The following is a 26,069-nucleotide window of genomic DNA, read 5'->3' on the forward strand; positions in this document are numbered from 1 at the left end:
TGAATTCATATATCAAATTATTGTCTCTTGGCAAGGAGAGGAGGGGAAATATAAGGGTTAGGAATACCATACCAGTGCCTAGATGTTGCTTCTGAATGCTGCAAGCACAAAAACCATGGCAAGTCTGTTGGAGACCTCTGCAATGCAGACTCCCAGGTGATGGGGCCCAAGAGCAGTGATGAGTGTAAGCAGTCACTATACTCTTCTTCAGATTGCCCCTCCCATTTGGTGGTGTTTCATATATAAAACTTGAGGAATCATTTGTCATGTACCCCCCTCTGCCCCCACTCCCTTAAAGAACCATCATCTTTTTCTAAGGGGTCTCAAACAAACAGGTTACAGTGAGAGGCCTCCTACTAGGCATGAGACTCCAGGCCTGTGCACCATCAGGCTGAGAGAGTCTGGCCTACAAATCAGGTTTGCCAGCAAGCCACTGTTGTCGTGACATTCCTGTCTTCGTGGGAAAAGGCCCCTTTGTGATCTTTTGGTTTTGTACCTTAGTGTTCAGAATAAGGAGCCCAAGGCCAGGAAGGGTCAAGGACAATGCTGGACCTATATCTCTGGTGTCCCAGTTTGGACTCTGTGCACCTTCAGCTTGCTTCCTGTTCATTTCATTCCATACACTGTACTTGCATTAAATGTCACGTTGCCTTCATGACTGCTGCTCCCTTTTTCTCTGTAAATATTAATTTGAAGTATGTTTTCCTTTGCTTTGCAGTCTCGCCTGCCCCCTGTGTGTCCAAAATAGCCAACTGGAATTCATGAGAATGTTATGTCTTTAGATGTTTATAACCAAAAGAATTCCTTATGGTTTTTTATAACAAAACAACTTGGATGTGAGTATTTTGTGTTGGAAAGGCGAGCCAAGTTCACAGTGCAGCAATTACAAGGCAGTGCATTATGTGTAATTTGTAGCCTGCCCCAGGAGCAATAGTGAGCTGTGAAACACCATTCTGGCCCTACAGCATAATTAGCAGGATCATACGCTGCACAGAGAAAAGTGCAATGGTTGTCATCTGAGGTAAATAAAAGTAAGGAAAAATTCTTATATAGGCAGTACACTCAAAATTATATAAAGACCAGTCCCTATATCAGGCAGCAGATATGTCAAGAGCCTTCATTGCTAATTGAAGAAACCTTTGAGGTTTAGCAGCTCATAAATTTACACTGGGAATTGCCCCATTGTTCTGAGGTTATAAGTGTTGTCTTTGAAATTTAACTGATGTACTTTTATATTGCATTCCTCCAACAGTACCACTGTAAACATGAAGGACTTACATTTTAGCATAAATTTGAACAGTGTGGTTTTAAAAGAGTTACCACATCAAAGAGAGGCTGTTTGGGCATGTTGTATAAATTCTTTTCTCTATAGTATTTAAGGCTACAAATGACTCATAGAAGTATGTTCCATTTAGATCAGTCAAGTTGGTAGAGTGAACTCCCTAAGCTTTTGCTACCCTAAGAGAATTTTATTTTTGCCCTAAGAGAATGATCTAAAAACAGGTCTAGACCTTTTTCTGAGTGAGATGCCCTTAATCAAATGTCCTTCGATCTGCAGAAATAATTCTAGAAATACTGTACTTGATATAAACAGCAACAAATCATATACTTCTTCAACATTCCCTAAATTTGTTCATTCCTCTCCAAAAAAAAAAGCAACTCAAATATTCACAGTAACAATTTGCTATCTCCTCCTCCATGCCAATTGCAGCCCTTCTCATACCCTCATAGACTCCATTCAAAAAACAAACAGAAAAAAAATATATTTTGCCATGCCTCTGTCAAAGTGAGGCAAGATCCAGTAGTAAAGGGAAAAGTGTGGGCAGAGTTTCCAAAGCAACATGAACAAAAGAACAGGACTGAGATCTGACTTTGGACTCCAGGGCTCTGAGACCTTAGGAAGTCCTTCCTCAGAGTTCATTCTTTTCCTTAAAATGACAATGGCCATTAATACTCTCCATCCCTCTTCCTCCCTTCCATTCCAACATTTGTATTTCTTTGTCCATCCCAAGAACACAAACCCTCCTAGTTCTTACCTCCGTAGCACTTACAATCAAATAGGGATGAATCTTAGTGAAATAATCAAGTTCATGAGTAGTCACCAATTATGGTATCATACATGTTGAAGAAAGAGGATCAGTCCTTTAAGAGTCTCATGCAAAGGACCCTCATTGGGCCGATTGAGGATTCATTTTCCTAAGAATGTGGTGTTTGCACTGAGAGCTGAAGGAAATGAAGCAGAGGAGAGGGAGGCTGCGGGAGGTAAGGTGAGACAAAAGCGAGCCTGGCCTGGACCAGCAAGGAGGCCAGCGGCCATACCATGTAGGGCTTTCTTTTCTTTTTTTTTTTTTTTCCCATGACATTTTATTTATTTATTTATTTATTTTTTATTGGTTGTTCAAAACATTACATAGTTCTTGATATATCATATTTCACACTTTGATTCAAGTGGGTTATGAACTCCCATTTTTACCCCGTATACAGATTGCAGAATCACATCAGTTACACTTCCACTGATTTACATATTGGCATACTCATGTCTGTTGTATTCTGCTGTCTTTCCTATCCTCTACTATCCCCCCTCCCCTCCCCTCCCCTCTTCTCTCTCTACCCCCTCTACTGTAATTCATTTCTCCCCCTTGTATTATTTTTCCCTTTCCCCTCACTTCCTCTTGTATGTAATTTTGTATAACCCTGAGGGTCTCCTTCCATTTCCAAGCAATTTCCCTTCTCTCTCTCTTTCCCTCCCACCTCATGTCTCTGTTTAATGTTAATCTTTTCTTCCTGCTCTTCCTCCCTGCTCTGATCTTAGTTGCTCTCATTATATCAAAGAAGACATTTGGCATTTGTTTTTTAGGGATTGGCTAGCTTCACTTAGCATAATCTGCTCTAATGCCATCCATTTCCCTCCAAATTCTATAATTTTGTCATTTTTTAATGCAGAGTAATACTCCATTGTGTATAAATGCCACATTTTTTTTTATCCATTCGTCTATTGAAGGGCATCTAGGTTGCTTCCACAGTCTTGCTATTGTGAATTGTGCTGCTATGAACATCGATGTAGCAGTGTCCCTGTAGCATGCTCTTTTTAGGTCTTTAGGGAATAGACCCAGAAGGGGAATAGCTGGGTCAAATGGTGGTTCCATTCCCAGCTTTCCAAGAAATCTCCATACTGCTTTCCAAATTGGCTGCACCAATTTGCAGTCCCACCAACAATGTACAAGTGTACCCTTTTCCCCACATCCTCGCCAGCACTTGTTGTTGTTGTTTGACTTCATAATGGCTGCCAATCTTACTGGAGTGAGATGATATCTTAGGGTGGTTTTGATTTGCATTTCTCTGACTGCTAGAGATGGAGAGCATTTTTTCATGTACTTGTTGATTGATTGTATGTCTGAGAAGTGTCTGTTTAGGTCCTTGGCCCATTTGTTGATTGGGTTATTTGTTATCTTATTGTCTAATTTTTTGAGTTCTTTATATACTCTGGATATTAGGGCTCTATCTGAAGTGTGAGGAGTAAAGATTTGTTCCCATGATGTAGGCTCCCAATTTACCTCTCTTATTGTTTCTTTTGCTGAGAAAAAACTTTTTAGTTTGAGCAAGTCCCATTTGTTGATTCTAGATATTAACTCTTGTGCTATGGGTGTCCTATTGAGGAATTTGGAGCCCGACCCCACAGTATGTAGGTTGTAGCCAACTTTTTCTTCTATCAGATGCCTTGTCTCTGATTTGATATCAAGCTCCTTGATCCATTTTGAGTTAACTTTTGTGCATGGCGAGAGAAAGGGATTCAGTTTCATTTTGTTGCATATGAATTTCCAGTTTTCCCAGCACCATTTGTTGAAGATGCTATCCTTCCTCCATTGCATGCTTTTAGCCCCTTTATCAAATATAAGAAAGTTGTAGTCTTGTGGGTTGGTTTCTGTGTCCTCTATTCTGTACCATTGGTCCACCCGCCTGTTTTGGTACCAATACCATGCTGTTTTTGTTACTATTGCTCTGTAGTATAGTTTGAAGTCTGGTATCGCTATACCACCTGATTCACACTTCCTGCTTAGCATTGTTTTTGCTATTCTGGGTCTTTTATTTTTCCATATGAATTTCATGATTGCTTTCTCTATTTCTACAAGAAATGCCATTGGGATTTTGATTGGCATTGCATTAAACCTATAGAGAACATTTGGTAATATCGCCATTTTGATGATGTTAGTTCTGCCTATTCATGAACAGGGTATATTTTTCCATCTTCTAAGATCTTCTTCAATTTCTCTCTTTAGGGTTCTGTAGTTTTCATTATATAAGTCTTTTACCTCTTTTGTTAGGTTGATTCCCAAGTATTTTATTATTTTTGAGGATATTGTGAATGGAGTGGTTGTCCTCATTTCCATTTCAGAGGATTTGTCGCTGATATACAGGAATGCCTTTGATTTATGTGTGTTGATTTTATATCCTGCCACTTTGCTGAATTCATTTATTAGCTCTAATAGTTTCTTTGTAGACCCTTTTGGGTCTGCTAGGTATAGAATCATGTCATCTGCAAATACTGATAATTTAAGTTCTTCTTTTCCTATTTTTATGCCTTTAATTTCTTTCGTCTGTCTAATTGCTCTGGCCAGTGTTTCAAGAAGTAGGGAGAGAGGGCATCCCTGTGTTGTTCCAGATTTTAGAGGGAATGCCTTCAATTTTTCTCCATTCAGAATGATGCTAGCCTGAGGCTTAGCATAGATTGCTTTTACAATATTGAGGTATGTTCCTGTTATCCCTATTTTTTCTAGAGTTTTGAACATAAAGGGATGCTGTACTTTGTCGAATGCTTTTTCCGCATCTATCGAGATGATCATATGTTTCTTATTTTTAAGTCTATTGATGTGGTGAATAACATTTATTGATTTCCGTATATTGAACCAGCCTTGCATCCCAGGGATGAATCCTACTTGATCATGGTGTATAATTTTTTTGGTATGATTTTGTATCCGATTCGCCAGAATTTTATTGAGGATTTTTGCGTCTAGGTTCATTAGAGATATAGGTCTGTAGTTTTCTTTCTTTGAAGCGTCTTTGTCTGGTTTAGGAATCAGGGTGATGTTGGCCTCGTAGAATGAATTTGGAAATTCTCCCTCTTTTTCTATTTCCTGAAATAGCTTGAAAAGTATTGGTATTAGTTCCTCTTTAAGGGTTTTGTAAAACTCTGCTATATACCCATCCAGTCCTGGGCTTTTCTTAGTTTGGTAATCTTTTGATGGTTTCTTCTATTTCCTCAATTGTTATTGGTCTGTTTAGGTTGTCTATATCCTCCTGTCTCAATCTGGGCAGATCATATGACTTAAGAAATTTATCGATGCCTTCACTATCTTCTATTTTATTGGAGTATAAGGATTCAAAATAATTTCTGATTATCTTCTGTATTTCTAAAGTGTCTGTTGTGATATTGCCTTTTTCATCCTGTATGCTAGTAATTTCAGTTCTCTCTCTTCTTCTCTTTGTTAGCATGGCTAAGGGTCTGTCGATCTTATTTATTTTTTCAAAGAACCAACTTTTAGTTTTATCAATTTTTTCAATTGTTTCTTTTGTTTCTATTTCATTAATTTCAGCTCTGATTTTAATTATTTCTTGCCTTCTACTTCTTTTGCTGTTGTTTTGCTCTTCTTTTTCTAGGATTTTGAGATGAAGTATGAGATCATTTATTTGTTGGTTTTTTCTTTTTTTAAGGAATGAACTCCATGCAATGAATTTTCCTCTTAGAACTGCTTTCAATGTGTCCCATAGATTCCGATATGTTGTGTCTGTGTTTTCATTTATCTCTAAGAAATTTTTAATTTCCTCCTTGATGTCTTCTATAACCCATTGATCATTCAGTAACCTATTGTTCATTCTCCAAGTGATGCATGATTTTTCCTTCCTTCTTTTATCATTGATTTTCAGTTTCATTCCATTATGGTCAGATAAGATGCATGGTATTATCTCTACTCCTTTATATTGTCTAAGAGTTGCCCTGTGACATAATATATGATCTATTTTTGAGAAGGATCCATGTGCTGCTGAGAAAAAAGTGTAACTGCTTGATGTTGGGTGGTATATTCTATATATGTCAATTAAGTCTAGGTTGTTAATTGTGTTATTGAGTTCTATAGTTTCCTTATTCAACTTTTGTTTGGAAGATCTGTCCAGTGGTGAGAGAGGTGTATTGAAGTCTCCCATGATTATTGTATGGTGGTCTATTAGACTCTTGAACTTGAGAAGAGTTTGTTTGATGAGCATAGCTGCACCATTGTTTGGGGCATATATATTTATGATTGTTATGTCTTGTTGGTGTATGGTTCCCTTGAGCAGTATGTAGTGTCCCTCTTTATCCCTTTTGATTAACTTTGGCTTGAAATCTATTTTATTTGACATGAGTATGGACACTCCTTCTTGTTTCTGAAGTCCATATGAGTGATATGATTTTTCCTAACCTTTCACCTTCAGTCTATGTATGTCTTTTCCTATCAAATGCGTCTCCTGTAGGCAGCATATTGTTGGGTCATGTTTTGTGATCCATTCTACTAGCCTGTGTCTCTTAATTGGTGAGTTTAAGCCATTAACATTTAGGGTTATTATTGAGATATGGGTTATCCTTCCATCCATATTTGTTTATTTATGTTACTGAATATGGTTTGTTTTCCTCTTTGATTATTTTCCCCCCTTTACTGTCCTACCTCCCACTGTTGGTTTTCATTGTTATTTTCCATTTCCTCTTCCTGTAATGTTTTGCTGAGGATTTTTTGGAGAGATGGTTTTCTAGCTGCAAATTCTTTTAACTTTTGTTTATCGTGGAAGGTTTTAATTTCATCTTCCGTCTTGAATCTTAATTTTGCTGGATACACAATTCTTGGTTGGAACCCATTTTCTTTCAGTGTTTGAAATATGTTATTCCAGGATCTTCTAGCTTTCAAAGTCTGTGTTGAGAGATCAGCTGTTATCCTGATTGGTTTACCCCTAAATGTAATCTGCTTCCTTTCTCTTGTAGCTTTTAAAATTCTCTCCTTATTCTGTATGTTGGGCATCTTCATTATAATGTGTCTAGGTGTGGATCTCTTATGATTTTGCAACATTCGGCGTCCTGTAGGCTTCTATGATTTGGGATTCTGTCTCGTTCTTCAAGTCTGGGAAGTTTTCTCGAATTATTTCATTGAATAGATTTCTCATTCCTTTGGTTTGGACCTCTATACCTTCCTGTATCCCAATGACTCTTAAGTTTGGTCTCTTTATGTTATCCCATATTTCTTGGATGTTCTGCTCATGGTTTCTTAACAGTCTTGCTGAGCTGTCTATGTTCTTTTCAAGCTGAAATACTTTGTCTTCATTGTCTGATGTTCTATCTTCTAAGTGTTCTACTCTGCTGGTAGTTTCCTCAATTGAGTTTTTAAGTTGGTTTATTGCTTCCTGCATAGGATTTCTGTTTGTTTGTTTTTTATAACCTCTATCTCCCTGTATAGTTGATCTTTTGCTTCCTGGATTTGTTTATGTAATTCATTGTTGAAGAGATCTTTCATTGTCTGATTTTGCTGTCTAATGTCTTCCTTGAGACTCCAGATCATCTGAAGCATGTATCTCCTGAATTCTTTATCTGACATTCCATCTGCTGCAGATATTACCTCTTCTAATGTTGAGTTGACCTGCATTGCTTGTGGTCCTTTCTTTCCTTGTCTCTTCATACTGTTCGCGTTTCTTTCTGCTTACTGAGACTGTTGTGTTATTGAATTTTCCCCCTATATATTTGTATTACTCTTGTATAGTTGCAAAGTCTCCCGCGCAGGCGCGGGCAGGGGCTCTGCTCCTCCTCCAATTGGGGCAATGTGCCTACCACATCGGCAGGCCGCTGGGCCTGTTCTGCTGGTTGGTAGCAGGTACGCCTACCTTGCAGGCGCGGGCAGCGGCTCTGCCCCTCTGCGGGTTCTGTCAGTGGTCACAGTTCCGCCTACCTTGCAGGATGGGGTGGGGCAGCTCTGCCCCTCCGCACGCCGCTGGGCCTGTTCTGCTGGTGGGTCACAGGTCCGCCTACCTTGCAGGCGCGGGAGGCAGCTCTGCCCTTCTGCAGGCCACTGGGACTGTTCTGTTGGTGGGTCGCAGGTCCGCCTACCTTGCAGGCAAGTGGGGTGTCTCTGCCCCTCTGCGGGTTCCTGGGCCTATTCTGCCAGTGGGTCGCAGGTCCGCCTACCTTGCAGGCGTGGTTGGCAGCTCTGCCCCTCCGTGGGCCACTGGGCCTGTTCTGTTGATGGTCACAGTTCCGCCTACCTTGCAGGCGCGGGGGGAGAGCGCGGCTCTGCCCCTCAGCAGGCCGCTGGGCCTGATCTGCTGGTGGGTCACAGGTCCGCCTACCTTGCAGGCGCGTGGGGCAGCTCTGTCCCTCCGCGGGTTACTGGGCCTACTCTGCTGGTGGGTCGCAGGTCCGCCTACTTTGAAGGCGTTGTTGGCAGCTCTGCCCCTCCGCAGGCCACCGAGTCTGTTCTGTTGGTGGTCACAGTTCCGCCTACCTTGCTGGCGCGGGGGGAGGGGGCAGCTCTGCCCCTCCGCAGGCCGCTGGGCCTGGTCTGCTGGTGGGTCGCAGGTCCGCCTACCTTGCAGGCGCGTGGGGTGGCTCTGCCACTCCCAGGTTGCTGGGCCTGACCTGCTGGTGGGTTGCAGGTCCACCTACCTTGCAGGCGCGGGGGGAGGGCGCACACCTATTTGCATTTAGACAGTTATGCGAAATGGAGGACGTAATGCTTGGGATGAAAGTTGGGGGGAAGGGGAAGGTAGGTGCTCTTGAAAAGAAAGAAGGAGAGGGAGATAGATAGCATAGAGGAGAATGGAAAGAGCAGTAAAACTTGGAAGGGGACAGAGAGAGGGAAAAGGGAGAGAAAAAAATAAAATGAAATAGGAAATAAAATTGGGTCTTAGAGATCCATTTTCTTCTCTTCCCGTAGGCAAAGCTGTGCCCTCCGGGCTGAGTTTTGCCCTCAATGTGTCAACAGCAATCCCTGTAAGGCGGTTCCTGGGAGTCTCTCAATCCTGTTGGTCCAGAGCCGTTTCACTTCTACGGCCCCTCCTCCCCTTCCTCCTGCCAGCCAGCCAGGTCCTGCTCACCGGAGGCAGTTCCCCAAGGATTTGGTTACACTTTCAGCCCCACTGAGTGCTCTATTTCCCTAACTACTGAGCACTCTTTGTCATTCATCTAAGCCCCAGTGCTGTGGAGCTGTGGTCTGGGAGTCAATTGTTTAATTTTTCTGGACCCCTTTGGTGGGCACACCTTCGGAATCTGGCAGCTAAGACCATTGGTGTCGCTGCTGGTGGTAATAGGAGTTGGGGGTCAAGGATCCCCTCTACTTCCCTCAGCCCCTACAGTCACAACCACTCTGCTGGCGGTAGGGGGAGTTGGGGGTCTGGAGTGTCCTCTGTTTCCCTCCGCCCCTACCGTCACACCCTCTCAGTTCGCGGTTGGGGGAGTTGGGGGTGGGGAGTCTTCTCTGCTTCCCTCTGCCCCAACAGTCACGCCCACGTCACTGGCAGTAGGGGGAGTTGGGGGTCGAGAGTCCTTTGGCCCTTACAGTCACGCCCACGGAGAGATTTTGAAGTTTCCCGGTTGTTTGTATCTGATGTGGGCGGGAGTCACACACCTGCTAAAGTAGATTCCGCTGGGAAGGAATCTCTTTGGCCGAACTTTGGTGACTTCCCCTCTCTGCTATGGCGGGCCCCTGGCTCCTTGCTGGAGTGTCCGAAGGGAGGGGTGGAACTGGCTTGTCTCTGGTCTGACACAATCTCTGGTTTTAGTTCCCAGTTCTCTATTTCGTAAAGGGTTGGTTAGATTCCCTTCACGCTGTCTGGGGAGGGGGGAGCCGTTCGCCGGGTGGGCGGGGCTATTAGTAGAGCCGGGAGGGCACGGGCTGTCTGCTGGGCCAGGCGGGGACACTTCTTGCTGCGCCGGGCCGCCGGGGGCTGCCTGTAGAGCCGGGCAGCTGCGGCGGCGTGGCCAAGAGCCAGGTGGGCGGGGTGGCCGTTGGCAGAGTGGGCGGGGCCGCCAGGAGAGCCGGGATGGCAGGGGCCATCTGCCAGCCAGGCGGGGACCCCTTTTGCTGAGCCAGGCCACCGGGGAGCGTCTGTAGAGCCGGGCAGCTGCGGCCGCGTGGGTAAGAGCCTGGCAGGCGGGGTGGCCGTTCGCAGAGCGAGAGCAGGGCCTCCCGGGAGAGCCTGGACGGCAGGATGGCGGGTGCCGTCTGCGGATTCGGGCGGGCGCGCCGCTCTGGGCCGCCAGCCGCTTGCAGAAGCAGCTGGTGGCTGCCGGACTGGATCTCTGCGCCCGCGTGGCCGGCCAAGATCCACTTGTCTGGGACAAACTGACACTTCTAATAAACCTACCAATTCCTGGCAGGTCCCCTCTTAACGGAATTTTGCTAGAAGTTCCTCAGTAGGTAGACTGCAGCTGTTCCAGTGGGTCTTTCTGATCCCGTTAATGTGGAGACATTGGAATCGCTGCTTCCTCGCCGGCAGCCATGTTGGATCCCCCTCAGGGCTTTCTTTTCAATTTAAAAGAATGTTTTTTCTTCTAAAATAAAAGGAAACCTTTGAAGGGTTTCAAGTAGAGGAGAAAGTTGATGGGAGCTGTATTTTTTAAAAGCTTTCCTGGCTATTGTGTGGAGAATGGCTGGTGTGAACACTGGAGCAATTTTTGGAGATCATTTAAGGACCCAGGTCTGGTCTAGGCTCACCATACAGGTGACTCGGAGTTGGTGACAGGGCAAATGGAGAAGAATGAACTAATTTAGGGGATGTTGAGATTAAAATGACATGTTTTGGTTATGGGTGGAATTGTATGATTTGGTGGTGAATGGAAGAAGAGTGTGTCCAGTATAACTCTAGGGTTATGGCGTATGTGGCTAACTGGATGGACAAGGGACACATTCCTAGCTGGGGCAGGGATTATTAGTATAATAGGTACCATTTACTTTTGATTGCTTGGGTCTAGGTGCTGGACCTCTTTAATTCATTTGGTCTTCAGAACACATCTATCAAGTAGATCTCTACATTGTACAAATTGAAAAATAGAGGATCACTATAAGAAGTTACTTGTCCAAGGACACAGAATAGGGGCAGAGTCGGTCAAGGTCAGATAGCTCCCTTTGGCTCCAGGGCCAGGTAGCAGAAGGGCAGCTTTGTACAACTCCAGCATCCACTCCTGGTAAGTAAAGTTTGGATTATGCAGAATAAAATGAGTGGAAGAGTAAAGAAGAAAGCCAAATGATATGAGAAGACCACCAAGAGACGTAGGACTTTGTTCCACCTCTGGGAGGTGTTAGGAAAACCATTTTCCCTTTGGACTTCAGTGTCCCAGCTCAGAAAGAAGCAGGTTAGAACCACCATCCCAAAAGCTCCACTGCCCTCTGAAAATCTGGATTTTAGGATCTCCTGAATGCACTGCATGAAAAAATCCCTCCCACAGTGATCAGGTCCATAGTTTCTTTCTTAAAACCCTAAATAGGCCTTTCAGTACCAGCTTTTTATTCGGCAAAACCACATATTTAGGTATTTCCCAAGTTGTTCAGAGACAATGTGTTCCTCCCTCTTATCCAAGTCTTCAGTTATTCAAGGTGGGCCTATTTCTAGATTCCTAACTTGGAATTTAAAGCTTAAAACAGTTAGTTCTGGTGTCTCCCTTTCCATTGGCAAAATAAGTTTGATTTTACCAGAAATTATTAACAGACATTTAGGAGTAATTCATTTTTATTATTATCAAATACCTCTCCATATCATAGACGATTTTAAAATCATTTCTGAGCTTAATTCTAACTCAGCTGAGACACTTGGAGGGAGGCTATTTTAAAGGTGTAAAAAGTCTGTGAAAGCCCCTGGGGTCTTCCTGAGGCTAGGAGGGTTCCTTTCCCGGGGCTGCCCCTTGCCTTTGTAGATTAGCACATACATACACACAGACATGTAGAAATATACATGAACACACACGCATGCCCACACATAAACATACTTTCTCTAGTGGATCACAGACCAGGACTGGCAGGAGATAAGAGTTAATCAGACCTAGAAAAACATGCAAAAGGCCGTAATTAGGCTCAGGATTAGTTTAAATACCTTCAAATATAGAAACTACCATGTTTTTTAAATGACCATTTGCTTCTAAGATAGTTCATCACACCATAGAAACTGGCTTCCCAGCCTCACGGTTCTGGGCTGACTGACCCATGTGAGCATTTTTAGCTCTGAGAAGCAAAGAGCAAGGCTCTTGCTTGCTTGTGTATTTGTCCAGATGGCCTCTTATGCCACTTAGCTCATGGAATTATCCACTCTGGAAGGATAAAGGTTGGGCTGTCCTCACCTCCAAGTTATCTTATAAGCTCTTAACACTCAGAAGTCATAGATATCATATTTCTGAAAACTATGCTATTCTTCCTTTACTTATTTTTTTGTTTTTATTAGTGTATATTAATTATATAGAATAACAGATTTCATGGTGGCATAGTCACAGGCCTTCACTTATCTTCTACCTCCTCCTGCCTCTGCCTTTTTTTCTTCCTCTCCTCCCTCCCCTCACTTTCCCTTTCTGCCTAGAAAGCACAGAGCTGACCACAGGCCTCATGTTGCTTTACTTTCTTATGGTGGGGCTGGGCTGGGCAGCCCTCTCGTGATGCCCTCAGCCCTGCCTGTGCTGCTTTTCATGACTCACTCTAATTGCCAGAGTTATACCTGCAGGAGAGGGACAACAAGGGGCTTTCAGCCTTAATGAGAGCTTTGAACCACTGTGTCCTCCTTGGCCACTAAGAATCTCAGGGACAATTTGCTAGGTCAAGGATTATTTTTGTAATTAGGCATTGATATCGGTACCTCTGGACATGTAGTTATGCACTACTCAAGCGAATGGTATTTGAAAAGTTGAGATACTTTGAATTTTTAAAGCCTTTAAAACAGCATTCAGCATAGGTGGATATAGTACATCTCATATCTCAGACTATTTCAAGTATCAAATCTGGGTCATCCAGGGTTGAATGTAGCACAACCTAGGAAACTACCAGAGTCTCTGGTTCATGGGAAATGTGACCCTAAACCTACTTATACAAAATCAAATGCCTAGTGGTGCAGATGGTCAAAGCTCAACACAACCCCAGGAAAAAATATGACATTCCTCTGATCAAAGTTTCTCAAAATAGGATCTAAGAGCCAGTGGCATCCTAGCCATTTAAGATGCCTGTTAAAAATGCAGATTCCTGGAGCTGGCATGGCTCAGTGGTAGAGTGCTCACCTAGCGTGTATGAGGCGCGGGGTTCGATTCTCAGCACTATATATAAATAAGTTAATTAAATAAAGGTTCATTGACAACTAAGTCCCACCACAGGAATCCCAACTTAGAACCCTGAATTTGCCTCTTACCAAACTTCCTCATGTGAGTTTGGGAATCCCTATGCTAGATCTAGTATCTGGTCTTTTGCCTTTGGAGACATGCCGTGTTCTTTGCAGGAATGTGGCGTAGAGGCATCAGATAGCTGCAGGACCTCTTTCAGGGTTCACTTTATTTGCTGCTAGTCAATCCACCCAACTTGCCTCAGGGCCTCTGTCCTCACATGGGAGAGAGCAAACTCTGGTCTCTTTAATCCTATCTGTTATGATTTAGATACAAAAATCATTTTTTTTTCATTTTGTTCCCCAAAAGCCCATGTGCAAGACAACACAAGAATTTCCAGAGGTAAAACGGATTAGATTATGAGAGTTGTAAACTAATCAGCAGATTAATCCACTGATTTGGATTAACTCGGTGGTAACTGTAGGTAGGCACAGTGTGGCTGGAAGAGGTAGGGTACTTCAGGTGTGACTCTGGGGTTTTTATTTTGTCCCTGGTGAGCAGAGCTCTCCCGGCATCCTTGTTGCCATGTCCTGAGCCGCTTTTCTCCTCCATGCCCTTTTCTTCCTTTATGATTCTCTTGTCAGGTCTTTGGGTCACAGCAACACAAAGCTGACTAAGACACCTTTCATTCCCAGCCCTTGCAGCTCTCATTCTCCAGGCACATGGTTTCTCTTAACAGTTTTCCACTTTTACCTGGACTTGACCACTTTGGGGTGGTTGCTTTCAGCAGAAGAGGCTTTTTGTCCCTTTCCAAAGTTCTCTTCCCACTGGCTCTCCATCTTTTTTCCTCATTCCTCAATGTCTTGAGAATGTTTACTCATACTGTTTTGTTTCATTTTTCCATGCGCAAAAGTTAAAGATGTTTTAAGTGAGGTTTCTGATGAAAATACTGGCTAATTTTAAATGATCTGTGATTTAATTTCAAAACTCAATGAAAATGTATCCTTTATCTCTTGCTTAAAGAGCTGGAAATTGGGCCATTTCTGGTTTGAAACTCAAGTGGAAGGGAGTGAGAAGAAAATAGGTCTAATGCTTCTTTAAGCTTTCATCTGCTCCAGGGCTTTGAGAGCTTGCGCCAAAAGCATTGGTTTAGGAATTTTGTTGTTTGCTAGTAGAGGACCCCTCCCCATGCTCAAGTAAGAGGGTGAACCATGCGTCCTAAGACTTGGAAGAAGATTGCTGCTGACCTGGCAATTATGAAACCACCACTTGGGACAGGGCCATATCTACTGGGAAGCGCATCCTCTTGTCCCTCAGATGCAGGGGGCCTGCCCAGAAGCTGCTGAACCACCAGTTGCTGAGCTGCCAGCTTCACAGATGCTCTTAGTCAGTTTGGACTGCTTTAACAAAGTACCACAGACTGAGTGATCAAAACAACAGAAATGTATTTCTCAAAGTTCTGGAGGCTGGAAATCCCAGATGCTATCACAATTGAGGTCTGGTGAAGTCCCTCTTGCTGGATTATAGCCTTCTTACTGTACCCTCACATGGCAGAGCAAGCTTTGGTTTCTCTGTTCCCTCATAAGGACATTAACCATCATGGAGACTCCAACCTTATGACCCCATATACACCTAACCTGAGGGCCCCACCTGCAAATACCATTACATTGAAGATTAGGATTTCAGCATATGAATTTGAGATGGACATAAACTTCAGTCTGTAGCAGATACCTCTGTGATCTTTTTGATCCCAGACCAACTAGACAGGACAGCAGCAGCTAACTAGCTGGGGTCATAGGCTAAGGAATTATTTAAAAAATTCTCCTAGAGAAACCATTAGTGGTAGACTCCTTTGCAGATTTCTAGGACTTTTGGAATACTCTCTTTATAAGTCCTCATCTTGCACATCATCCCAGTGTTAAGCCAGAGAAACGTCAAGCCAAGTTCTGACGGTCCTTAGACTGCTGTCCACACTCAGCCACTGCATTTGGACATAGAATGGGAGCTATAAGACCCTCCTTTTATCTACCTTCCTCCCTTCTGATATTTTGCTGGGGTTACAAAAAGAAAAGGAACAGAAGTAAGGGGTGGGGGGTGGGGACAAGTATAAATAGAGGGGTCTGTGTGAAAATGTGAACCAGTAAACAGAACCACTTTGATTAGACTTAAAATAAAGCATTTTTCATATTACTGCATCCAGGATTGATTGTCTTGTTGCCACAGATTGTATCTGTTTATCTTCTGATTTGGAGTTAGAGTGGAGAGGGGGCTACATATCACCCCTATAAAAGCAGGCAATGACACCAGGTAGTGTGCACAGTTGCAACAGGACATTGTGCATTTAAAACTTGTTGAAGTGTCTATATTCGTGTTCATGTCTTTCTCTCTCCCAATACCTTGTCAGTTTCCTCTGCTCAGGAAGAATTCTGATATGACACAGAAACTGCTAGATGCTGGCAAATAGTCCCTGGGTTTCAGACCATCTAGACAATAAACAACTCCATAATATTCAGTGCAGCAGCTTCTGTAGAGCCCATCTGTTTCAAAATAACCCTAATTCTGCTTACAATGCGGAATGCTTTGTTGACTGGAATTTGTCCTAGTTTTCTTCAGTCTTTTCAGTGTCATAGGCTTCTGGTTCCACCTGCTGGCAAATGCAAATACGGGAATGAAACCTGTGGGGGATATTTTCAGTTAAAAGAGAAATCTGAGCTGTTGTAGTGTTGGGGTTCTCAAAGGGTGGTGTAAAAATACAGTGACTCTGTAGCAATCAAATCAGAAACTGTTTCCTACCCCCTCTGGCAACATAGTGTCAGACCAGTGTTAGAGGACTACTTACCCTGGAATTGAGGAATCTGGAGCCTGATGCAGGGGAGGACTGACTCCACTCATTATATCCAACATAGCTCCACACAGAAGATGAACAGCTGACAAAGCTTGCTGGAGAAACCTACCCCACTGCTTCCAGTTTACCCCTGAGCTCAACTGGCAAAGTTCAAAGCTTTATTGTCTTGGAACTCATTTTAAAAAAAAAAATTAAAGTGGAGAAACCTGGCAAAAACACCCCTTAAGGCAGGGTTCAAATTTAACATTGAAAAGTCATGTTGATAGCATGGACCTATGATGGGTGATGAGAAGGCACTTCACCAAGACTCACACTCCAGTCTAGTCATAAGATGAACTTCAGACAAACGTAACTCACGGGCTGTCTACAGGATGTCTGGCCACTCTGTTCAAGGCTGTCAAGGTCAGGGAGACAAGCAAAAGACTGAGAAACTGCCACAGACAAGAGAGACTAAGGAAACATTTTAACCAAGTGTGCTGTGGTCTTCTGGATTGGCTCCTGGAACAGAAAAAGAAAAAGGCAATTAGTGAAAAAACTGAAACTGAAATAAAAGTCTGGAATTCAGTTAATAGCAAAATACAAATGTTGATTTTTTGGAGTTGCCTCACTACACTAGGTCCCACCATGACCCTTCTGAAAAGATATGGAATCTCCATCAACATCAGAAGAGGCTGAGAAGTGCAGCCACCCATCCTAATTTGGTTTTCCAAAAGGGACAACCACCACCACCACCACCACAGCAGCAAAGCCTGACTGTAATAAGGCCTGCACCTATCCAGATCTTTAGGAGCCACTTTGGGAGTCAGGCATATTAACTTCTGAGAGGAGTAGAGGATTCTAATATCCCAACAGGCTTTCATCATTTTCTAGCATTTTGCAGGGGTGTGAGTGTGTGTGTGTTATCTTTTACCACTCACCCCCCCTGCCCCCAAAGACTTCTGTATTCTACCTTCAGTTTTCTTTTTCTTATTGTAAAGTATATCCTCAAACTTATATCTCAAGACAGAGCCTGTGTTCAATTTCTCTGTCACTACAGCTGGACAACAAGGCCTTCGTGTGACATAGACAATGGGAACATGGAGGTGAAAGACATAGTCTTTGTCCTCAAGGAACCTCGTGTCTAGTTTTCCATGAGTTTTCATATATTTGCTTAGTGACCATCCCTCGATGATTATTAATTGGAAAAAGGCAAGTCCTTTAGAACATGAACAGGGAAGGGGCTTGTTGGAGATGGTCAACCTCTTTTCAACCCCCAAAGTCAAACAGGTACCTCCAGATACTAACTAAAGGATTTCTGGATTAGATCAAGGAAAATTCAGAGCATCCTAAAGCATCATTAAATGTATATAAAATGTCTTTAAAAATCATTCCCAAGCTGTGCACAGTGGTTAATACCTGTAATCCCAGGGACTCAGGAAGTTGAGACAGGAGGATTATAAGTTTGAGGCCAGCCTCAGCAATTTTGTGAGGCCCATTCTAAAAATAAAAAGGACTGGGATGTAGCACAGTGGTAAAATGTCCCTGGTACAAAAATCATTTCTAATAGTACCAAAATGATAAAAACTTTAGAAGAATTTAAGACATTGATTTTCCTTAAAAAAAAAAATAGAAAAGCACTTTTGCATCAAAATCTGTTCATTTGTTTTTTTTTTTGAAGAAAGGTTTGTGTTCCAGTGACTCCTAGTAAAAGAGAAAGAGATGCTCCGTTGCACAGCTGCTTCTTCCTTCCTGATCCTCTTCTAGCAGTGAGGTGGAAGGATCATAGAGAGCTATTTTCTTTAGGAAGTTACAAACCATACTCTATTTTTAAAAATACTTGATAGTTAACTACCAAAGCTGGCTTTTGCAAGAGGTGCCTATCTGTTGGTAAATCTTACTCTTTGTCAAAGGAGATGCTAATTCTAGATACATTCAGTGGTTCAAAATAAAATCTTACTATTTGCAGTGAGCCTTAATCTAAGGCAAAACGTAAATTGTTGCTGCTGTGAAAGACCCTGTCTCCAGATCGTTTGGAGAATCTCCAGATCGAGACAGTGATACCCTTCAGGATTACAGATTCTGGGATTGATCAAAATAGATGATTAACACACCTGTGTCTGAGGCACAATAGACACTGGTCTAAGCTTGAGTCTTGACCCCAACAAGGTCCACCTTGGGGTCTGGAAAGTGACTTCCAGTCTTTAAGCCTGAATTTTTCATCTGTAAAATAAATAAGGAAATTCTGCCTGGAGGGATAAATAGGATAAAAGGCACAGATAACAATATGGATGAATCTAACAAACATAATGTTAGGTGAAGCCATTCACAGAGAGTACCTATTGAATGAATCCACTTATGGACAAAAGTCGGGAAAATGAATCTCTGCTGTTAGAAATCAGAATAATGGATACTCTTGGATAGTAATTGTGCAGTGTAGATGGGGGCTTCTGAGTGTTGGAACATTCTATATTTTTACCTAGATCTGGGTTCCATATGTTCATTTCAGGAAAATTAATCAAGTGATGCACCCCCAAAAGAAAGGTAGTGGTAAATGGGATGGCATACAGCAACTTTCCAGCAAACGTTCTTTTGTCTCTCCTTAACTTTGGTTTTTGGATATTCTAGGGTCTGGACCATATGCTGTCTGTATTGTAGGAAACATTAAACCTGACATTTTAACTTACTCAGATTGCTAACTGGATTATAATCTATTGGGTTTAAGTCACTTGTGTCCTTTAAAGGTCTTCAACATCAACTAACGGCAGTGGGAAGAAACGTACACCAGGTAAAGTGGGGACTGTATTACTTCCACTTTGAGATTCCAGGTATTTTTTCAGAATTAGGAAATGCTCACTACTGCTAGTTTGCTTGGTTGAAGAGATAGGAATGTGAATGTATTCTATCTCAGATCACACCTACATGTTACCCTTCTCATAAGTCATAATGAAAGTTTGATTTGTATGAAATTTAGAAGGTTTAAATGAATTTCAAATATTTTTTAAAAGAGATCATATTATAATTAGTGACTCAAGAGGTAAAGTGGTCTCACTATCCCTAAGTGTCTCCCCCTTTTTAAAAATGCCTTTCTAGATTGCTAGATTGCTGGGGTTTCTTCCAGACCTTTTTGGTCTTTGTCAGTAAATGACTTAGCAACAATCCTTTCAGGAGGTTTTGCTATTCATGGGATTCTAATAAAGTACCATCCTTGAAAGAGAGTACATGGGTCCCATGCTCCTGCCCTCCTTTGCCAATAGAAATCCCAGAGAATGCAGTGATTTATTTAGAGCTTTCCTGTTTTTTTCTTTCTTTCTTTTTAAGTGATTTTCTCTTTAGCTCCCTAATTTAAGTGAGAGATATTATGCCATCCTGCAGCTTCACTTTAGTATAATTTCACTGAGTGGCAACATAGAGTGCTCATCAGATCATGGGCAGATCTGTGAATACCAGGAAATTAAACATCTCTGTTTACATGGATGGCGAACAGTAGGAAAAATGGCCGTCAACTGATGGCACACTCTTTAGCAATTCTTATCTGAAGAAAATTGCTTCTCTTCCCTTAGCAGTAAAATGCAGGGGTTACTGCATTATACATAAGAATAGAAAACTGAAAATAATTCCATCAAGAACCACAAATCAATAAATCTTGTGATCTCACTTCTGGTGCTATAATTGAGCCAAATCGCCCTAAGCTGGGCAGGGTTCCTGAGGTTCTTTGAAGCACACTCACTGTTTCTTTGAGTAAAATTGAGGGCTGACCTTCATTTACAGGAACAAAGAGGCAAATCTCTTAAATACTAATATTCTGTACCAGGTTCCTCAGAGCAGGGCCATTTCACTCAGGCTGGTGATGTTCAATTCATGATATAACTAAACAGAAAAAAGGTCTTGGCTGGTTATCCCAGCTTTCCCAGAGACCCATGTTACAAAAGTGAGCTATTCAGTGAAGGTTGTTAATTACCTTTTTTTTTAAAATCAGTTCTTAGAAGGCAAATACTTAGAAACTAGCAACTCCACAAAAAGCACTGCTAAAATGATCTATAAACATGATTGGGCTCTTGTCTTTAAGAAGTTACTAGTTTTGTTATTTTGTTTTATATACATACATATCTTATACAGAGCTGGTTAATAGAAACAAATGAGTATTTAACACATTTCTTGATGTTAGAGATTAAAAACCAAAAAATTCAGTGTTCAACAGGCCTTCATTACCCAGGTAGCACTCAGCTAAGCACTTTATATGTATTGTCACTTGTGATCCTCTCAACACCCAGTGAAGGAGTACTCTTACTATGCCCACTTCACAGATAAAGAAACTAAGACCAAGATAGGGTAGCCCAATGTTCATGGTTGTGCAGCTGAAAATTTGAGGAGTTGGGATTTAATCCCAGGTTGTTGGATTCCAGGGCCATGGAAGGGACCCTACAGTCACCTTGCTCAGTACCTTCCCTCACATGGGAACCAGTCAGTTCCTGCTGAAATGCAGAATCTCATCCACAGCGTCTCCACTAGTCCAGGCAGAGTTGGGAAGCCATATTCCAATTCTCTATCCCTGTGTACTTAACAACTCTAAGTACATAGCAGAAACACAGAGATAAGATCCTCTGAGACAAGCCTGGTGAGGACCCTGGAGGATCAACTCAGCAACAATAGGTTATGTGACACAAGCAGAAAACATTGGAATGGTTAAGAAAAAGTCAGTGCAGTGCAGGACACTGGAAAGCAGGGCCTCGCTGAGGCTGAGTGGGCAGCCCAGAGGCCTTGTCTCTAGTGTGGCCCTGACCCAAAGTGCACACACAGCAGACAGTGGGCAAGTAGCTAACTGCCATCAAGTTTATAGTTCTCTTCAAAATACAAAGATTGTTTTACAGTTAAAAACTTTGCTAAAACATTAACTAGAATTTAGAACAGTGCAGTGTTCAGAGACAAAATGAAGCAATTCAATCTTTCCTAATAGTCAAAAATACTACTAAGTTTTAAGAATTTAAAATACCAAGAAAATCAGGTCTTGTTCCAGTCAGGCCTTGCTGCTGCTGCTGTGGTGGTGGTGGTGATGGTGGTGGTTGCCCCTTTTGGAAAACCAAACCACTTTAGTAGCCAGCAGGATTTAAGGAGACCCTTTGGAATTTCAGAGTCACATCTTTTATAATAGCAGAGTCCCTTAGAGTTAAGGGCTTAGACTGAACCTTATTATTTTCTTAGTTTCAAATAGCAGTGAGTTCTCACATCTCAAACTGAGTTTGGGCAGGAAGGCTGGAGATGGTGAGAAGGTGTAGGCTTAACATTTGATGTTTGGGAAGTGATGGCATTTGAGGAAATGGGAAGAGAATCAGAAGACCTAGGTTCAAGTTTTGCTTCCCTTTGTGCTAGCCTGTGCCCTTAGATGTGTTCCTAACACTCTCTAGTCTGAGTTCCTCTTCTGTAAAATTGGAATGATTAGATTGGAAATAAAAACTATGTGCAGTGGGGCGCCTTAAAGGACTGTAGAGGATAAAAAGCATTCTTGGTCCTCCCGACATGAGTTTTCTGCTTCACTATGTGGCATCTCTTCTGTTGACTCGGCCCTGGTTCTCCTTGAACACCCTGCAGATGAGTCAGAGCATGTATGCTGGCTGCTCATTTTGAGAGCTGGACCTGAGGAACCTTCCGAGTCTGCCTCTTCTAATTTCTCCCTGTATTTCCCTTCATGGAGACATTAATCCTCCCAAAGGGAATAGCAGTATTCTCTACTATGTGAAGTCACCAGATGATGCTGTATCTCCCATTGGGAGTCCGAGGACTCTTCCAGCATCCATGGGTTGGTGCCCTGTGGCCTGATATCAACATGTCACATCGATATCAGGCCACAGGGCACCAACTTCTGATTCTGCCCACAGCTCATTCTAACAGAGCTCCCTGGAACAGGGTGTCAGATGCTGGCTTGAACTGACAAGTACAACTGCGGATATTGTTGTTCTTAAAAACAACTGTGGAAGGCAAAGTAGGATTTGGAGCTGATCACATAATGCAATTTTGAGCAATAAACTAGTGATGATTTGATTCATGAATTTGTTATTTCAGAGCACTTACCATCTTGAACAAAGAAAAATTCCTTTACAAATATGTGTGACAGAAACCACATCCAACAAAACTTTTAATCTTATATTATTCATAAAATCTTTATGAATTATAGGGTCTATGGCCTTTAATATGCTGAATGACATCTTTAATATAATAACAAATTAACACATATTTCACAAAAAAAGCCTTGCAGGAGAGATTTACTCAGCAGTATTGAGCGTGGGGTGAGGCTGGCCTGTTCACTTTGTGTGTGCAAGTCAGAGAGAGAGACAGGGGTTCAGGATTGTCTTTCTTCCCTTAGCAGGAAAGGAAGGCCCATTATGGGTAGGCATTGGGATCCCCAAAACAGTGGGGAAGGAAAAGCGTAATAAGGGGCCACCTTTGATCCTCTTTTGGATTTCTCTTTGACAAGTGAAATTCCAGTCCTAGCTTGAACAGATTGACTCTTAATCTCCCATTGCTTTAGGAACATTGCTTTTTATAGTCTTAACAGTTGTCATTTGATATAAAAATCTTGGAAGAGGCGCCATTCTTGGAGAATGAGCAAAAGGGATCAAGCGTTCACTTCCTTTCCCTCCAGAGAAAGCAACTCCTCTTGCCCACCCAAACTGCCCAGCGAGGCCAGCACCGCTGGAATATTGTCCCACTGTATCATCCATGTCAGAATCTCAGTGGGCCATGTTGGATGCTGCTGCCTGGCTATAGTAGATACCTTGGGAGTCACAGGCAGGTGTTGTTAAGTCCCTATGTTTATTGGACACAACTGTGTGCTTAGGGCTGTTTCAGGCACTAGGAAGCAGGGAGAAGAGTCAAAGATGTGCCCTGCCATTTTAGAGCTTATGATACTAGTATGAGAGTGAAGAGGTATACAAATGGCAACACTATCTGGCAGGATGTGGCAGCCACTGAATGAGGACATCTCACAGGAAGGTGCTGAAAGTGGAAAAGTTTGAATTTGGAAAGTTCCCTAGTGGGTGGCTAGGCACTAAAGAGGGCAGAATAACACTTTTGGTTGGTGTATGTACTGAGTGGGGGGGAGTTCAGGGAAAATTAACAGGGTTTGCAGAGATGTGAAAGTGAGAAGATGTAGCCTTTTGGTCCATGTGCTTGAAAGTTGGCCAGCTACTTACCGGTCCGTGGTCCTCATGGAGGATACAGAGGCTCTCTTGGTAGGTTTGGCTGCTGGTCCCTTGACATCAAGGACTGTATGGTTTTCTTCCTTTATTACTCTGTGTGATGACTGAAAGTGTTTTCTCTATAGTAGGTGGAGTATTTATGTCATTATAAACTACATTGTAGTATGTTTATAGATGGAAGAAACCTTTTTAATATGAAAGGATTGAAAAACTTCAAATGGAGAGTTCATATGAAAAATCAGGCACAATATTTAACGGTCATGTGAAGGGTCCTTCATATGAAAGTACCTTCTTATGACCTTTTAATATCATGCCTGAACTTTTGTCCGCCTGGCCAGGTGCCCATCAGTGCTCTGTGGCCCATGCTGTCCCCATTTGTCTCATTCAGGGTGAGATTCTGATCACAAGAGTGGGATAGAAGGTGGGAGGTTAGAGGGAGGGAAAGGAAGGCCCCAGAGGACAAGTTAGTAGAGATAGATGGGCATTTAAAAAAGAAGAAGAAAGAAAAACTAAGCCCTAGATATGATGGAGGGCTAAGTAGGCTAAGTAATGCAAAATATGGAGCCTGGTGGAAGGAAAAAGGAACAGAGAGGAATGTTAAGAAGAGCCAGAATTAATCAAATTAAGTTCCAGGGACTGAACCACGCTAAAAATATTGACTTGATGTTGAAATTAATATTGACAGCTGAAGTTTAAATACGTTGTTATATATCTTTTTCATGTTAAAATAAAAATGACACCAAAGTGCTATGTTGACATGCCCCCCCCCCAGAATCCTAGCATACATGATGCCTTGTTAAGTGTCAGAACAATGGATAGCCAGTATTTGATTTTCCCTTTCCTTTCTCACTACAGGAAACACCAGAAATAGCCCACCATCCTATGGGTTTCACCTCTCACCAGAAGAAATGAGGAGACAACGGCTTTACAGATTTGATGGCCAGTGAGGTGGCACAAGGTCTTGGGAAGACATGGTCCAGTTGTGTAACTATTGCTCATTTGGCTCACTCCCCAAGCCTCTAATTAGTTTTAAACAAAAACAGAATATACCATTATGGCCCCAGATTGCTCTTGTCTGCTGTAAACCATCACTCCATGGCCCCTGCAAGTCCAGATTGCCTTTTCTGAAAACTGAACTTGTCCAAGGCGGGTTCAGCTTCTGGGAGTGGTCCTTCTGGCCCTATTTTCTGCTCTAACAGAAGGTCACTTCCTCAACTTTGGGACCAGTTTCCACATTCCTTCTCTCTCTCCTGACTCAGTGGTGCCTCTGCCCTATTTTGCCTTTGAAGACTGTGACTTTCACCAGGAAGCTTTGTTTTCACAAGATGGGAAGATCAGTCCCTCACTCTGCCTGGAGTGCTTGTGCAGGAGATGGGCACATTGCCATGGTGACTGCCCAGGAAGAGGATGTGACTACCTTCCCAGCATACTGTTCTCTTCTTCTTCACCCAGACATCTCAGCTCCTCTGGCCACCAGGTCTGGGTGCTAGTCACAGTGGCTTGCTTTTTGTGTTGCTCTGCCTATAGAAAGAATGTTTTACTGAAGAAGTGTAAGAATGGCCTAAGATGGAGAAAACACCTGCCCACTCCATTAGGTATCAGATGGCACCTGCAGTCAGAGTTAACAGCCACCCCTCCAGTGGCAGTAAGTATACCCACAAGATGGGACCTATCATGTATCTCATCAGCAAAGCAGCAGCAGCCACATACAGAGTAGAGTGAAGGCATTCAGTGGACTGAACACTAGCAATCCTCCTTACAGGAAGTATTTTTTCCTTTAAAAAAGTGCCTCTTCATTGTCCTCTGTAACTACCATTTGTCCTGTACAAGTGTTCAAAACATGCCCCAGGGCCCTGCAGTGTTAGACACAGATTGTCTGTCGAAGTCATTTAAGGTATTTCCTGGTGCAGGTGTGTTATGAATAAAAAAGAACAAAGCCAAAACATCATTAATGTTGAATTGTCATGGAGCTATTTATTTTTAAAGAGACTTAGAAGCAGTCAAAAATCTTCCTCTTTTGACTTATCTGTCATTTATAATAGTTTTCTGACTATGAAAATAATAAATATGCCTTCTATATGCATAAAGCAAACATTTAGAATGAAATAATGCTAAGTGTTAACAGTTTTTTTAAAAGAGAGAAGAGAAAGAGAGAGAGAAAAAAATTTTTTAAATTTATTTTTCAGTTTTCCGTGGACACAACATCTTTATTTTATTTTATGTGGTGCTAAGGATCGAATCCAGCTCCCTGTGCATGCCAGGTGAGCGTGTTTCCGCTTGAGCCACATCCCCAGCCCCAACAGGTTATTTTTGAGGGGTGGAGTACATGTGATTTTGCTTTCCTTTTACAATTTTATATTGCTAATTTTTTAAGAGTGTGGCGGGTACTGCAGTCAGGAAAACCAGTTTATATAATAAATCAAGACATACCAGTAAAACAGATGTAAAATACTATGCATCCACTAAGAAAACTCACAGGATAAAACAGTAATACAAATAAATACATACACAATTTTAAAATCACCTGTATACCCATCATTCAGAGGTAACCAGGGTTAATGTTTTGGGGAAGTGCCTTCTCGATTTTTGGTTTTGTACATTTCACAAATTTTGCAGCACACTGGCTATGCAGTTTTTTATGCAGTTCCTAATCTGTATATACCTGGAAGAGATCTTGACACCTACATATAAAGGAGCTAAGAAAACCACATGGGTCCAGGGAACTCTCCGACCCTGCCTCCGCCTGGCACAG

At 42.4% G+C, this 26,069-nt stretch overlaps 1 protein-coding gene across 9 annotated transcripts in view; it reads left to right on the forward strand.

Moving 5' to 3' along the window:
- Positions 1–25,820, forward strand: part of RHBDD1 (rhomboid domain containing 1) — a 177,471-nt gene extending 151,651 nt beyond the window's left edge. For all 9 annotated transcript variants that reach the window (XM_081260751.1, XM_081260753.1, XM_081260752.1 and 6 more), the window contains one exon: positions 24,173–25,820. In XM_081260751.1, coding sequence (XP_081116877.1) covers positions 24,173–24,264 — 92 coding nt within the window. In that variant the 3' untranslated portion in view covers positions 24,265–25,820. The remainder of the gene's footprint in view (positions 1–24,172) is intronic.
- The last annotated feature ends 249 nt before the right edge of the window (positions 25,821–26,069 follow it).

Source organism: Spermophilus citellus, assembly GCF_964194105.1.
Source record: "Spermophilus citellus genome assembly, chromosome: 11".
NCBI classification, from domain to species: domain Eukaryota; kingdom Metazoa; phylum Chordata; class Mammalia; order Rodentia; family Sciuridae; genus Spermophilus; species Spermophilus citellus.